The sequence below is a fragment of the Rhinocladiella mackenziei genome, assembly GCF_000835555.1.
Source record: "Rhinocladiella mackenziei CBS 650.93 unplaced genomic scaffold supercont1.4, whole genome shotgun sequence".
Taxonomy (NCBI): Eukaryota; Fungi; Ascomycota; class Eurotiomycetes; order Chaetothyriales; family Herpotrichiellaceae; genus Rhinocladiella; species Rhinocladiella mackenziei.
The window spans coordinates 427,861-444,109 of record NW_013550601.1 but is presented as its reverse complement, the minus strand read 5'-3'; the positions used below and the strand labels follow the sequence as shown (position 1 = coordinate 444,109).

Here is a 16,249-nt window from a genome sequence, read left to right as displayed (position 1 = left end):
GAGACTGGCTTGCCGCAGACTCCTGTGAAATTGCGCAAGACCTCAGGCCTTGTCCCCCAGTCCCCCCGGACAATGGATAATAGAGTTTCCTCCTCCGCCCCTCGAATTCATTGCGCAAACACGGAAATTCCACCAGGATCAAAATTTTAGCTGGCGGAGGATGCGCGCCCCCAGGCGCAGATAATTTTTATTTCCTGCTACCTACTATACTAACCAGGTCGTCCTCGATACTCCATGTTTGCTCCGGGGGCTTGCTCCACTTTGTCACTCGCAATGAATTACAACTAAGCGCAGCCCTTCTCCTCCACTCCCCTCCTACCTCGACATTATCACTACTATTAATCACTGTCATCACCTCACTGCTCTCTTACTTAGTTCACCATTTTCTTCCCTTTGCGGAGTCTGCATTGCATCGCCTGCCTTGAACCACATCGATTCCTATCTACCGACTTCCCACATTGTCTTCTGCCTTTTGCTCGATCCTCGCATCTACTCCTCTACCGGCTACTGGCACACCACAGGTTCACTCTGCCATGCGCAGTGTGCCGCGTCTTCGCTCTTGATGGGCGCATCTTGAAACACAGCCTTCATTGTCTTTGCGCATCGGTTGCACGCTCCTCTGATTCCGCCAACGATGAGCCCGATCCCCAAGATCCACAATGGTTTGCGCACCTGGATCAGGCGGGATGAGGTCACCAAACCTACCGACCCCAACGGACTCGTCCTCGAAGCTTGGGCTGAAGGATACATGATTGGTTCTCTCATCATCATGTCCTGTATCACGCTGGCAAACATGCGGCGAGGTGTCTTGCTACACAAGTTGATTCTCCTCGAGGTATGTCTTTTGCACAACCACCCAGTCCCAACCACGTTTCGCCATGACTGACACGACACGTTTGGGCAGCTGGTTCTGGGCTACTGGCAGGGTTTTTTCATCCTCTTCAACCCTCCCGTGTACGCGTGGTGGTTGTCCGTTGCGGCCATATTCCTCAACACTTCCTGGTCATTGCACAATGTCATTGCCTGGATGAAATTGAGGCCTTTCTTGAGCAGGTGGGCTAGTCGCCTCTTCATCGGGACCGTCATTTTGGTCCAGCCATACTGGGTCGTGGAAATATATGCCAACTTCACGTATTTCCATAACGTGAACAAGGTCTTCCTGAAGACGAGGCCTTGGGAAGCATTATGCCGAGATCCGTGGTGGATCCTCGCCGGTTGCCTCTTGGTCTATAACATCAAGACCAGGTACGACCTGACACTGACCCAAATTATCCGGATATCTCCTCGCTTTGCCGTGATGCTTGGTGCCATGTTCCTCAGCATCTGCTTCATCGTGCTTGACGTCTTGTCCGTCACCTCGGCACTGAAGTCCGCCCTGCCGGTTGGAATCAATCCATTTTGGAAGCTTTCCTTTGTCTTTAAATGCTTGACCGATTCGGTTGTTTTGGACGACTTTAAGACTGCCCTGGACCGACTGAGGGCTTTCAAAATCAGCAGACTCGGCAGCTTCGCCGTCGATGGTGCCGACAGTCGGTCTAAGCAGCATAAGGAAGACGTGTCCAGGATCAACAATTGGGCGTCCCCCACGGCGAATGGAGTTCGGCCCCAGCCTGTTGGTCCTCTGCCCGCCATGCCCAGTCCCGATGGCGATTATATCAAACCTCGGTGGGAAGGGCTCAAACAGGGACCACCACCGGATGACGTGGAAGATGGGCAATACAAGAGAAACGCGTCTCGGGATCGTGACGCCGAAGAGAAGACGTCTAATTCGATCGATTATGCTGATCCTCAACGGGAGGCGAGCGACACATATATGCTGAAACCTTCGACCAGTTGGCTGGACAGGCGATCGTCTGACGATACATCCGATGCCGATATCGAATACGCCATGGCTGTGAGGCAGATGACGAATGATTCAATGGAGCAACAACGCAAAAAGAAAATAGCACCGAGTATTGCCAGGTGATCCAAGATGGTGAGCTCATCCAAGGAACTTTCCGATATGCTGGCGACGGCATCAGAGGACAATTATGTCTGTCCGAAAACATCGCCTGGTTCACTTGGGATCAAGGATGAAAGTCCCTCTAATCCCCGTTCATAAATCATGTCGAGAACGGGCGAAGTCTTTCGGAGATGGCCACGCAATTCAGAATGCGTCTGGGCCATGGTCTAGCCGGCTATGAGAAGCCTTGCTCCCAGTATGCTTCAGATGTCTCGACGGGCAGGTGATCGAGTCGACAGCGTCTCGTATCGACAGGCTATTCTATTGAAGCAAAATAAGGATGCCCAACACTGTCCGACCCCTGGTGGGTGTCTTGGACAGGGATTGATGAATCGAACAGGGGCGAATTGAGTTTTGTGGAGTTTCCCAAACTACCTGCAAAAGTAGGGGATGAAAGGGAATTCGGCCATGGATTTGTATTGATGGTTGATAATGATACCCGATATGCAGCTGTGAATGTGAATGTAGAAAAGCGGGCACAAAGTATGTGACCTGCTCCGCCACGTTTCTCTGGTTGACATTTACTTTTTCTCCAGGTGTTCGATCGATCGCCTTGACAGCCATCCAAAGTTCCCTCTAGGCAGGAAAATTGATCTGATCAGGCCTAGAGCAAGGCCGTTAACCAAGCCTAGTGTGTCAGGCCACGAGCGCAGATTCGTGGGCTTCATGTCGTCAACTTCGCGGACCGGTTTAGTGGCTTGGCGGCCCTTTTTAGTCTTTTTCTCGATAGAACTAGGAGAACCATTCAAACTTGGGAACGCGTCTTGCGCGATCCAAGTTTACCACTTCCATCTGCAATTCCAACTTCCTTTGTCCTCCAAATTCCCATTCATCCCCCCGCCATTGCCACTCTCCGTGATCAGCATTTGTACCGGCGTTGGAGGACATTGAGAGGCTGGCAAATGTCGCATCCGTGGGATTCCTTTTGTCTAATCTCCAGAGTCAGTCCTCATGGATGTCATGTCGCCTAGCGCTCCCAACGGGGCTCCCAGTCCTCCGTTGCTGGAGCCGGTCGACCCTTTACTTGTCCTTGAACACATCGCCAATCTGATAGAGACCACGCTCGGTGCTGCTAGGCGAGAACTTGAGGCCGTGGGCAGCCTGCTATCGAAAGCCAACAGGGCCGAATCCCTCGACAAATGTGCCCGGTTCGCGGCTGAACCCCAGATTACGCTCTACGCGCAGAAGGATATAAGAGAAGAGCTGGTTAATGGCCATGACGACACACCAAGTCAGTTGCATCGTAATATTGCCTGTGGGCCATCTAACGCTGCCGCAGAAATCAAGCATGTGTATACCCTATCCTCCGAATTATCACCGGCCCGCACAACTGTCGGTTCCATCGCATTTCTGAAACTATCTGGGCCCCTCGATGGACGAAAATCAATTGCTAGCCAGATTCAGGTGTTCAATCTTCCAGGGTCCTACAATGTCGATGGCGAGACGAACTCGAATGCCGAATTCGCTTCCCCTTACGAAGTTGTCTATTCCGTTTTGCACAACGTCCTCAGTCCCTATTTTGATGCCTGCACAAGAACGCATGGCTCAACGAGTCGTAATTGGTACGACCCGCAGGCCAAGGGTGGCATCCCGGGAGCGAAGAGAAGAATTGCCGAATTGGAAATGAGTCTCCTCCACCTGCAGCAAAATACCGACATTCCCATGGTACATCTACCCATGCACGAAGTCGTGGCGGAGGCTATACAAGATGCGGCTGCAAAGGGACTCTCGCCCTCGGTACAACATATCCCGCCCCATGTCCTGGAAAACACAACGGTTCTGAACAGTGTTCAAAACCACGTCAATGGGTGGATCAAGTCGATACAAAACATCACGAAGCTATCGAAGGACGCGCCCCAGGGTACTGCTGCAGCGCAGGAAATCAACTTCTGGCTCTCTTTGGAGGCTGCGCTGAACAAACTGGGAGACGAGCTTGGTTCTGATGGCGTCAAACTAACCCTCGAGATCCTCAAGAAGGCAAAACGACAGCAGGCTCTTGTCAGTTTCGAGACCGATACCGGGTTAAAGGATGCTATCGAGACCGTGAGGAATTACAACAATCTCATGCGCGACTTTCCTCTCGAAGAACTCTCCTCGGCAACTACGCTCCCAAAAATGGCGGAGGCTTTGGTCCTCATCTTTACCCACCTGAATAAAAAATGGAGGGTCTGCAATTATCCCATCCGGCGGGCACTAAAATTGGTGGAGGGTATATCTGAGGATATGGACACTCAAATTCATCGGCTCCTCCAAGGCAGGGCGATAATGTCCCTTAGCTGGCACGACTTCACTGAATTGATGAACCATGTGAATCTGGTGTGGGAAACCTGGGATGACCAAATCAAGAGCTTCACCGCTGTAGCTCGAGATATCACTAGACGGAAAAATAACGACTTCGTCCCGGTCAAGATCGTGCCTAAGCATGCTCAAACCCAAGAGCGTTTGCGATACGTCTACCGCTTCCGAAACGAGCATGAGCAGCTACGGGGTACAATTCTCAATGTTCTAGGACCAGGTGCTCGTGCAAATGATCCTGGTCGGGCCGCGGACGAGGGAGGTGCCGCTATCATCGAAGAACTCGGAGACGTGGATGCTGTCGAGGAAGTGACTGCGGCTTACGACATTGTCCGGCATGTGGATGTATTGGACGTTTCACCGAAAGGAACAGATTTCTGGGTTCAAGCCGAAATGCAATATACCGAACGAACGTCTCGTGTGGAAGATTCGATAATCGCGCGTCTGCGAGATCGCTTGGGCAAAGCCAAAACAGCAAACGAAATGTTTCGGGTTTTCGAGAAGTTTAATGCTCTGTTGATTCGACCAAAAGTGCGAGGCGCCATCACAGCATATCAAACACAGCTCTTGGACAATGTCAAGAACGCGATTGCATCGCTTCACGAGCGATTTAAACAACAGTATGGGGGTTCCGAAGCCCAAATGATGGCCCAACTTCGTGATATTCCACCGGTTGCTGGTGCTATTCTGTGGGTCCGCCAGATCGAGTCGCAGTTGGATAACTACATGTCAAAAGTCCAAGCCGTTTTAGGAGAGGAATGGATGCTGTACACCGATGGAGAGAAACTGCAAGCTGAAAGCAACATGTTCCGAAAGAAGCTCACGACGCGTGATATTTACGAGGCTTGGCTCCATGACGTTCAATCCAGAGACATAGCCGTGACCGGAAGGCTTTTCACCATCGTACGAAGTCGAAGTGCAAACAATGCTCTGGAGCTCAGCGTGAATTTTGACAATCATGCTATTTCTCTGTTCAAGGAAGTCAGGAACCTGACTTGGCTGAACTATCAGATCCCCCATCGAATCGCCACCACGGCTAAACAAGCTCAGCGAGTGTATCCGTACGCATTAAGTCTGATGGAAAGCGTGGCCGGGTACTTTTCTGCGGTCCGAGCCATCCAAAACATGCCAAACATGGCCCCTTTGATGGCCGGCTATGAGAAAGAGGTCCAGAACCTGTTAGGGACAGGGGTGCGATTGCGGTGGGATTCTTTCATCCACTCGTACGAACTGCACATCAAAGGGAAGTCGACCTCGAATGATTCGGCACATGTCCAATATGTGCGGGATTTGGCCACGGCAGTGACAACTCTACAGAGCAAGACTGCAACCGTGCAAGCGCTCGACCAGAACATCCAGCTCGCGCTGTCCGAGATGAAAACATGCCCTTATTCGGGCAAAAACTTCCAAGCCCAAATGGATCTCATTCAGAACGCCGTGGACAAGATGAACCTTGAGAATTACGCAAATCTTTCAACTTGGGTGTCGCACCTGAATACTCAACTACGCCATATTTTTGAGGATCGACTTCAGCACGCACTGAAACATTGGACCAATTCTTTCGCTTCGACGGATGGACAACCCCCTCAAGCACCAGAGGAATCAATCTACAATGTCCAATTTCCCCAAACCCAGATTGAGATTATGATGAACAATCAGACAGTCTTCGTTGACCCGCCTTTGAATTTTGTCAAAGCGTCTTGGGTGCAGCAGCTCGAGGATTGGTTGGACATATTGTGTCGTTTGCCACAAATCATACCCTCCCGTTATCAAGTCACTGCAGATGCTAGCTTAGTACAGGCAATACCTGCCTTTACAGACCTTCCTTTGCAAAATGTGGAGTCGCTGCAGGCGGCATACAGCGCTATTGACAGCAGGATCACGCATATGGCAACCTACCTCGAAGAATGGTACACATATCAAAATCTGTGGGATCTCCGCAGTGATCAATTGCACGAGAGTCTTGGAGATGACCTCGCCCAGTGGCATCAATTACTTCAAGAAGTCCGCCACGCACGTTCGACCTTCGACACCTCCGAAGGAAGAAAGACTTTCGGCAGTGTTACTTTTGATTACGAGCAGGTCCAGTCCAAAATCACTCAAAAGTACGATCAGTGGCAGTATGAAATTACGAGCAAGTTTGGAAGCATTCTTGGCAACCGTATGGCGGAAGTGTTTACTGACATGCGCCGGTCCCGTCTCGAGCTTGAGAATCAGTCGCTGGAAGCCTTGTCCACTGCGCAAGCTGTCGCATTCATCACCATTGTTCAGCAATGTCGACGGAATGCGGCTTTGTGGGGTCCAGAAGTGGAGATCTTCCGACAGGGCCAGACGACACTTTCGAGGCAGCGATACAATTTTGCCAGCGACTGGCTCTCAGCAAACCAGGTGAGCGACGAATGGGATGCCTTCGAAGAGATTCTCAACCGCAAAAGCAAGATTGTTGAGGATCAAACCGACGCTCTGCGCGCCAACATCATTGCTGAAGACCGCGTCATCAACGGCCGCGTCGCCGACGTTGTCGCTCAATGGTCTGATGAGAAACCCGTTTCCGGAACTATTCCCCCAAGCGAGGCTGCCGAACTCTTACGGACATACCAAGCACGTATGGAAAAGCTTCAAAGTGAAGCAGATACTGTCTCAAAAGCGAAAGAGGCTCTTGCGTTGCCATTGACTAAGGATAATGCTTTATCAGCTGCGTTGGAAGAAGTGAGCGATTTCAAGTCAGTCTGGTCAGCTCTATCCACGATCTGGCAGAGCATCAACGAACTACGCGACATCTTATGGACCAGTTTGCAACCTCGGAAGCTTCGTCAATCCCTGGATGGCTTGGTCAAGATGACCAAAGATATGCCAAGTCGAATGCGACAGTATGCTGCTTTTGAACATGTTCAGAACGTCCTCCGGCAATTGATCAAAGCAAATCCACTTTTGAATGACCTCAAATCTGATGCGATTCGAGAGCGGCACTGGTTGAAGATCTACAAAGCTCTGAAGCCAAGCAAGCGATATTCGGAGGTCTCCATGACTTTAGGAGACGTCTGGGATCTTCAACTCATCACCAGCGAAGCCACCATTCGAGATATCATCGTCCAGGCGAGAGGAGAGTTGGCGCTTGAGGAATTTGTTAGACAAGTTCGTGACACCTGGCAAAGCTATCCGCTGGATCTCGTCAATTATCAGAACAAGTGCCGACTCATTCGAGGATGGGACGATCTCTTCACCAAATGCAGCGAAAACCTGAATTCGCTTCAAGCCATGCGCCATTCGCCCTATTACAAGGAATTCGAAGAAGAGGCTTCGTCGTGGGAGGATAAGCTTAATCGGGTACATGTTTTATTTGACGTCTGGATTGACGTTCAGAGACAGTGGGTCTATCTCGAGGGCGTCTTCAGCGGCAATAACGACATCAAACATTTGCTGCCCACCGAATCCAGCAGGTTCTCCAACATCAATACCGAATTTTCAGCAGTGATGAAGAAGGTTTACAAATCTCCATTCGTGATGGACGTTCTGGCTATTCCTGGCGTGCAGAAGTCTCTGGAAAGACTGGCGGAGCTTTTGAGCAAGATTCAGAAGGCCTTGGGCGAATATCTCGAACGTGAGCGTGTGTCGTTTCCTCGTTTCTATTTTGTTGGTGATGAGGACTTGCTGGAGATTATCGGAAATAGTAACGACAGTACCCGCGTCGCAAAGCATTTTAAGAAGATGTTTGCAGGCATATCTGGCGCCGAAGTCAACGATGATAGCGCCATTACCGCGATAACCTCGAAGGAAGGCGAAACGGTCACGCTCAAGAAGGAGGTCTCACTTATCAAACTGCCCAAGATCAACGACTGGCTCACAGCACTGGACACCAGTGTCAAGCAGACGTTGGCCGAGCTACTTGCAGCAGCCGCCACTGCGTTTAGGCCATTATTCACCGCTCCTGAACTCGATTCGGTCATGTTTCAGGAGTATATGACAACATTTCCAGCCCAGATAATGATCCTCGGTGCACAAGTCGTCTGGACCGATCTAGTCCAAGAAGCACTTGAAAATGCCGGGCATGGGTTGTCGAAATTGCACGAGTACGAAGTGAGATTACTTAACCTGCTGGCTGAAAGCGTGTTGCAAGATCTCCCAGCGTTGACCCGAAAGAAATGCGAACACTTTATCACAGAAGCTGTCCATCAACGAGATGTGATCGCCAAGCTGATAAACGCTGAAGCCAATACACCTGGCCACTATCTCTGGCTTCTCCAAATGCGTTACGTTTACAACCCCAGCGCAGACCTCATGAGTCGCTTGCACATCGAAATGGCCAACGCGGTCCTCGACTATGGTTACGAATACCTCGGTGTCCCAGACCGTCTGGTGCGGACACCACTTACTGACCGCTGTTTCCTGACATTGACGCAAGCGCTTTGTCAGAGACTTGGAGGTTCCCCATATGGACCGGCCGGCACGGGCAAGACCGAATCGGTCAAGGCACTGGGACTTCAATTGGGACGTTTTACCCTCGTCTTCTGCTGTGACGACACTTTTGACTTCCAGGCCATGGGCCGCATTTTCCTTGGGTTGTGTCAGGTCGGAGCTTGGGGATGTTTTGACGAGTTCAACCGACTCGAGGAAAGAATTCTCTCTGCAGTGTCACAACAAATTCAAAACATCCAGATCGGTCTCAGGAACAGTACCAATGAGCAGAAAGCACAAATTGACCTCGCCGGGCGCCGTTTCAAAGTCAACCCTAACTCTGGTCTATTTATCACCATGAACCCTGGATACGCCGGACGTTCCAACTTACCGGACAATCTGAAGAAGTTATTCAGAAGCGTCGCCATGTCGAAGCCAGACAAGGAGTTGATTGCCGAGGTCATGCTCTTCTCTCAAGGCTTCAAACAAGCCGAAGAAATCTCTTCTCAAGTCGTCCCCTTTTTCGATCACTGTGCTCAACGTCTTTCAAAACAACCGCATTATGATTTCGGACTGCGAGCACTCAAGAGCGTTCTAGTCAGCTCTGGTGGATTGAAAAGAATTCGGATGCAGGCAGGAGAAGAGGCTGTTGATGATGAGCGTGTGCTCGAGCCTCAAATCATTGTCCAAAGTATTCGAGAAACCGTGTCTCCGAAGCTCATTAAGCAAGACGTAGATATGTTGGTCGAGGTCCAGGCTCAAGACTTCCCCGGCGTCGAATACGTCCCGGCCAATATGTCGAAGCTTACGGAAGCGATCCGGGAAGTCATGAATGAGGAACACCTGACCGAGAGTGAGTCGTGGATGACCAAGATTCTCCAATTGTACCAGATCCAAAATATTCATCATGGTGTGATGATGGTGGGGCAATCTGCTTCTGGCAAGTCCGCCATATGGAAAGTTCTTCTGCAGGCCCTTCAGAAGGTCGAGGGCGTGGAAGGCGTTCATCATGTGATTGATCCCAAAGTCATGTCAAAGGAGGCCCTCTACGGCAGCCTTGACAGTACCACCCGAGAATGGACTGATGGTCTTTTTACTGCCATCTTGAGAAAGGTGGTGGACAACTTACGCGGTGAAGACAGCAAACGACATTGGATCGTCTTTGACGGCGATGTCGATCCGGAGTGGGTGGAAAACTTGAACAGTGTGCTTGACGACAACAAACTACTCACTCTTCCGAATGGTGAAAGACTGAACCTCCCACCCAACGTGCGTATCATGTTTGAGGTGGAGAGCTTGAAGTACGCAACCCTGGCAACAGTCAGTCGATGCGGGATGGTTTGGTTTTCAGATGATACAGTCACCCCGTCATTGATGATCGACCACTACTTACAAACCCTCGCTAACCGGACTTTTGAAGATCTTGACGACGAGATCAAAGCTTCCGGGTTGGCCACCAAAGCTCAGGAGACACAACGCCATCTAGTCGAGACATTACGAGGATTGATCAGTCGTGATGACTTTTTGCTTAAGGCACTATTGTCCGCAACGAGCTACAGGCACATTATGGAATTTACATCTGCCAGGGCGCTTGACAGTCTATTCAGCATCCTAGCCAAGAGTTGTCGAACGGTGCTCGAGTACAACATTTACCATCCCGAATTCCCCCTTGACCCCGAACAGACCGAGGCATTCATCTCGAAGAAACTTTTGCTGGCAACTGTTTGGAGCTTTGTCGGTGATGGTGCATTAGGCATTCGAAAAGAATTCGGCGATTTCCTCAGCACCATGACCAATATTGACCTTCCGAACCTTGACAGCTCGAGTTCTCTCATCGATTACGACGTAAGCCTGCCTCATGCCCAATGGGTCCCGTGGCAATCCCAGGTTCCAACAATCGATCTGAACACGCATTCTATCACCCAGACCGATGTCATCATCCCCACGATCGACACAGTACGCCATGAGGATGTCTTATACTCTTGGTTGTCTGAACACAAGCCGTTAATGTTGTGTGGTCCGCCAGGATCTGGAAAAACCATGACACTCTTCAGCGCTCTCCGGAAACTCCCTGATATGGAAGTTGTTGGTCTCAATTTCTCCAGTGCGACTCAGCCAGATCTTATCGTCAAGACGTTTGAGCAATATTGCGAATACAAGAAAACTCTGAATGGAATGGTGTTGTCCCCGACGCAACTTGGACGGTGGTTGGTGATCTTTTGTGACGAAATCAATCTTCCTGCCCCGGACAAGTACGGAACTCAACGTGCGATTAGTTTCTTGCGACAGCTCGTAGAACAGAATGGCTTTTGGCGGACCTCGGACAGAGTCTGGGTGTCACTAGAACGCATACAATTTGTTGGTGCTTGCAATCCACCCGAAGACGCAGGACGTCATCCGATGGGCGATCGATTCCTACGACACGCGCCAGTCGTCATGGTTGACTACCCCGGTGAGGTTTCATTGACGCAAATCTACGGTTCCTTCAACAATGCTGTGCTCAAGGTTGTGCCCACATTGCGTGGCTTTGCCGATTCCCTTACGCGGGCGATGGTTCAGTTCTATCTCAAATCTCAAGCACGATTTACTCCTGATATTCAGCCTCATTATGTCTATTCGCCTAGAGAACTGACGCGATGGGTGCGAGGTATTTACGAAGCAATCGCGCCTCTGGAACACCTCTCGTTAGAAGGATTGATCCGCATCTGGGCCCATGAAGCTCTGCGGCTCTTCCAAGACCGACTTGTTGAACAAGATGAGCGAGCTTGGACCTCTAATATGGTCAGAGAAACCGCACTTGAGTACTTTCCAACTGCAGATATCGATCAAGCACTCCAAGGCCCAATTTTGTTTTCCAATTGGCTGTCCAAGAACTACGTCTCTGTTGAGCAAGGTCAACTGCGGGAATTCGTCAAAGCGCGTCTCAAGACATTCTGCGAAGAAGAGGTCGACGTTCCTCTCGTGCTGTTCAATGATGTTCTGGAGCATGCTCTGCGAATCGACAGAGTTTTCCGGCAACCGCAGGGCCACCTTATCTTGATCGGTACCAGTGGTAGCGGTAAGACGACCTTGTCGAGGTTTGTTGCTTGGATGAATGGTTTGAGTATCTTCCAGATCAAAGTCCACGGCCGCTACTCGGCTGAGGACTTTGATGATGATCTTCGAGGTGTTCTGCGGGCGTGCGGCTGCCGTGGCCAAAAGATTTGCTTCATTATGGACGAATCTAACGTCCTAGACTCGGGATTCCTCGAGCGGATGAACACTCTCCTAGCCAATGGAGAAGTTCCTGGTCTTTTTGAAGGCGACGAGTACTCGGCCTTGATGACCGCGTGTAAGGAAGGAGCACAACGACAAGGACTTCTTCTCGATTCCCAAGAAGAACTTTACAAGTGGTTCACCCAACAAATTGTGCGAAATCTGCATGTCGTTTTCACCATGAACCCTCCCCAAGATGGCTTGTCGTCGAAAGCAGCTACTAGTCCGGCGTTATTCAATCGATGCGTCCTCAACTGGATGGGTGACTGGTCGGATCAAGCTCTCTTCCAAGTGGGCTACGAACTTACTCAGTCGATCGACTTGGACAAGCCGAATTTCACTGCCCCCGATAGCATCCCTGTGGCATATCGTGATCTGTCACTTCCAGCATCACATCGTGACACTATCATCAATGCTATGGTATACATACACCACTCCATCCAGGAGACCAACGACCGTCTTGAACGACAACAAGGCATCGTCACTTATTTGACCCCTCGCCATTACCTAGATTTCGTGACCCAATTCCGAAAACTTTTCCGGGAAAAGCGGGAAGGACTGGAGGAACAGCAACGCCATCTCAACGTTGGTCTCGAGAAGCTTCGGGACACGGTTGATAAAGTTCGCGATCTGAGAGCAAGCCTGGCCCAGAAGAAGCAGCAGTTGGAACTCAAGGACGCAGAGGCCAACGAAAAGTTGCAGCGAATGGTGGCTGATCAGAGAGAAGCAGAGTCAAGAAAGACGGCCTCCATGGAGATACAAACAGCACTGGAGAAGCAAGAAAGGGAGATCGCAAGTCGGAAAGAAATAGTCCTCAGCGATTTGGCCAAGGCCGAGCCAGCTGTCATTGAGGCTCAACGAAGCGTCAGCAACATCAGGAGACAGCACCTCACCGAAGTTCGGTCGATGGCAAATCCTCCATCTGGAGTCAAACTTGCGTTGGAATCGGTCTGTACCTTGCTCGGCCACAGGGTCGATAGTTGGAAGAGCATTCAGGCAGTTGTCCGCAGAGATGACTTCATCGCAAACATCGTCAACTACGATAACGAGGAACATATGACACCCAACCTTCGACAGAAGATGCGCCATGACTATCTCTCAAATGATGATTTCACCTTCGAGAAGGTCAACCGTGCAAGCAGGGCGTGCGGTCCCCTCGTACAATGGGTTGAAGCCCAAGTTAATTACTCTGAAATTCTCGACAGAGTTGGACCGTTGCGTGCTGAAGTGGAGCAACTAGAAGATGAAGCTCTGCAGACTAAAGCCGAAGCCAAAGCAATCGAGAACACCATTACCAAACTTGAAGAGAGTATTGCGACTTACAAGACCGAATACGCCGCTCTCATCAGTGAGACTCAGGCCATCAAGAGCGAAATGACTCGAGTCCAAACTAAGGTGGACCGCAGTCTTCGCCTTCTGGACAGCCTTTCATCCGAACGTGTGAGATGGGAAGCTGCCAGCAAGTCTTTCGAGACCCAGATCCAGACCCTTGTTGGAGACGTGGTGATTGCATCGGCATTCCTGGCATATGCAGGTCTCTACGATCAACAATTCAGAAAGACCATGGTCGATGATTGGATGCATCACATGTCTCAGTCCGGCATCTCTTGTAAAAATGACGGCTCGGTTCTCGGATATCTCTCATCGGCGGATGAACGTCTTCAATGGCAACGCCATTCCCTTCCAGCAGATGACTTGTGCATGGAGAACGCGATCATGCTCAAACGCTTCAATCGATACCCTCTGATCATTGATCCACCCGGTCGAGTGACCGAATTCCTGAAACAGGAACACCAGGGACGCAAATTGACCGTCACCAGCTTCTTGGACGATGCGTTCACCAAACAACTCGAGAGTGCTTTACGCTTTGGCAATCCGATCATGATCCAAGATGCAGAGTATCTGGATCCAATCTTGACACATGTCTTGAACAAAGAATACCAGAAGACAGGTGGAAGAGTTCTCATTCAACTGGGGAAGCAAGAGATCGACTTCTCAGAACACTTCCAGCTGTACCTGTCCACCCGGGACCCGTCCGCGGCATTTGCCCCCGATGTGTGCAGCAGGACAACTTTCATTAATTTCACCGTGACTCGAAGCAGTTTGCAGACTCAATCACTCAATGACGTTCTCAAGGCCGAACGTCCAGATGTTGACAAGCGGCGAACCAATCTAGTGAAGATGCAAGGCGAATTCAATACCAATCTGAGACAGCTGGAGAAGAGACTTCTCCAAGCTCTGAACGAGTCGCGTGGTAACATTCTCGATGATGACAACGTCATTCAAACCCTGGAGACTCTCAAGAAAGAAGCTGCCGTTATTACAAAGAAGGTTGCCGAAACAGAAGGCGTCATGGCAGAAGTCGAGCGCATCACTCAAGGATACAGCCGCATCGCCAATGCGTGCAGCGCCATCTTTGCGCTCCTTGAGCAATTGCACCACCTCAACCGTGGTTATCGGTTTTCGCTCCAATACTTCATCGATATTTTCAATTCCGTTCTCCATCACAACCCGCACCTTACGAACAAGACCAACCATGAGGAGCGTGGAGAAATCATATTGAAGGACATCTTTGTCGAGACGTACCGACGAACCTCTTTGTCTCTATTGCAAAAGGACCGCATTACGCTGGCAATGCTTCTCGTACGAGCGACCCCTTATGAGTTTGATCGCTCTGCCATGGAACTCATCCTGGAAGAACGGCCACATTCACATGGCATTCTTCCCAGCGATGCCCGTGAGGAAGATGTCCTGGCTGCAATTAACCGAGTCCCGATGTTCAACAAGGACCAAGTCCATCCCAGGAGCGAGAGTTGGAGACAGTTCCTCTCTGCAGAGCGAGCCGAACATTGTGTTCCCACGATCTGGAATGATACCGACAAGATCATTGACCAGAATCTTTACAAGTTGCTACTTATCAAACTGGTCAGACCAGACCGATTCCTACCCGCAGCTGAAAACCTGGTTGCAAATGTATTTGGCCCAGAAATCTTCCAGGGATCTGATGATTTGGGAACCATTGTCAACCAAGTCACCGCCTCGGTCCCAATCGCTCTATGCTCCAATCCTGGCTTCGACGCGAGCTACAAAGTCGACGCACTTGTGGGGAAGCAAAATGCAACGTGTGCTAACGTTGCCATGGGGTCTGATGAAAGTGTTGCCAGCGCTGACAAGGCAATCACAAGTGCTGCTTCCAATGGAACTTGGGTTCTGATCAAGAACGTTCACCTTGCGCCTCATTGGTTGCAGAGCTTGGAAAAACGTCTTTCTGCTCTCAAGCCTCACAACGACTTCCGACTGTTCCTGTCGATGGAATCAAGTCCCAAGATACCCGTCAATCTGATCAGGGCTTCGAGAACACTTGTATACGAGCAGCCTGCGGGCATGAGGGCCAACATGAAAGATACATTGACCGTCCTCTCAGATCGAGGCACTCGAACTCCAGTAGAGAAAGGCAGACTATATCTCCTGCTTTGCTTCCTACATGCAGTCCTGCAAGAACGACTCAGATATGCTCCAACTCTTGGTTGGAAAGGACTTTGGGAATTTAACGATAGCGACTACGAATGTTGCTCCTTCATTATCGACTTCTGGATCGAGGCAATTGCACAGGGCAGGTCAAATATTGCCCCGGTGAAATTGCCATGGGATTTGATTCGCACACTGATCACTGAGACGTATGGAGGCAAGATTGACCACGAAGGGGATTTCTCGCTCCTCAGTCAAATTGTAGCCAAGGTTTTTGATCCCGCTGCGTACGAGGACGATCACGAACTGGTGTCGGATTCTGAAGGAAAAGCTCTCAGAGTACCTTCAGGAACTACGATACGAGACTTTCTGGACTGGGTGGACAGACTTCCGGAGCGGGAGCCACCTGCATACTTGGGACTTCCTGCCAATGCAGAGAAGTTGTTATTGATGGGCCAAGGACGAGAAACTATTGGCAATTTGGCACGGATTACGGACCTGCTTGAGGAAGGCGAGCAATCGATGTCGGCTGAGCAAGCTACAGGTTGAGTTGGTGAATGAATTGGTGGTTTTTCCAGGCACGAAATAGATGTCTATGTCCACGTGGACCTTTCCCCCACCTCTTCTCTTTTCTTGAATGAATGTTGGTCGTCGCTACAGGATATCTAGCGCTTGGAGTTTGGCGGGATATATTATGGTTATACCCATACGATTCGTTCGTTGCCCTTACGGCCTTTTGTTTTAGATATTGTCCAAGTAAATATTTATCGCCATGCATTCTTCGTGTAGATGTTCCGCTCCATTGTTGCATCCATAGAATATCGCCTGGTTTAT

At 50.3% G+C, this 16,249-nt stretch overlaps 2 protein-coding genes across 2 annotated transcripts; both read left to right on the top strand.

Annotated features, from left to right (window-relative positions):
* Positions 1 to 634: 634 nt before the first annotated feature.
* Positions 635 to 1,966, top strand: Z518_05285 (uncharacterized protein; the record flags this gene model as incomplete). Its single annotated transcript, XM_013416099.1, has 2 exons — positions 635 to 835; positions 905 to 1,966. 2 exons carry the CDS (start codon positions 635 to 637, stop codon positions 1,964 to 1,966), a joined length of 1,263 nt encoding a protein of 420 aa, XP_013271553.1.
* Positions 1,967 to 2,953: 987 nt separating this feature from the next.
* Z518_05284 (uncharacterized protein) lies at positions 2,954 to 15,964 on the top strand (the record flags this gene model as incomplete). The annotated part of the gene is made up of 1 exon (XM_013416098.1): positions 2,954 to 15,964. The coding sequence occupies one exon, from the start codon at positions 2,954 to 2,956 to the stop codon at positions 15,962 to 15,964; it is 13,011 nt and encodes a 4,336-aa protein (XP_013271552.1).
* Between the last annotated feature and the right edge of the window lie 285 nt (positions 15,965 to 16,249).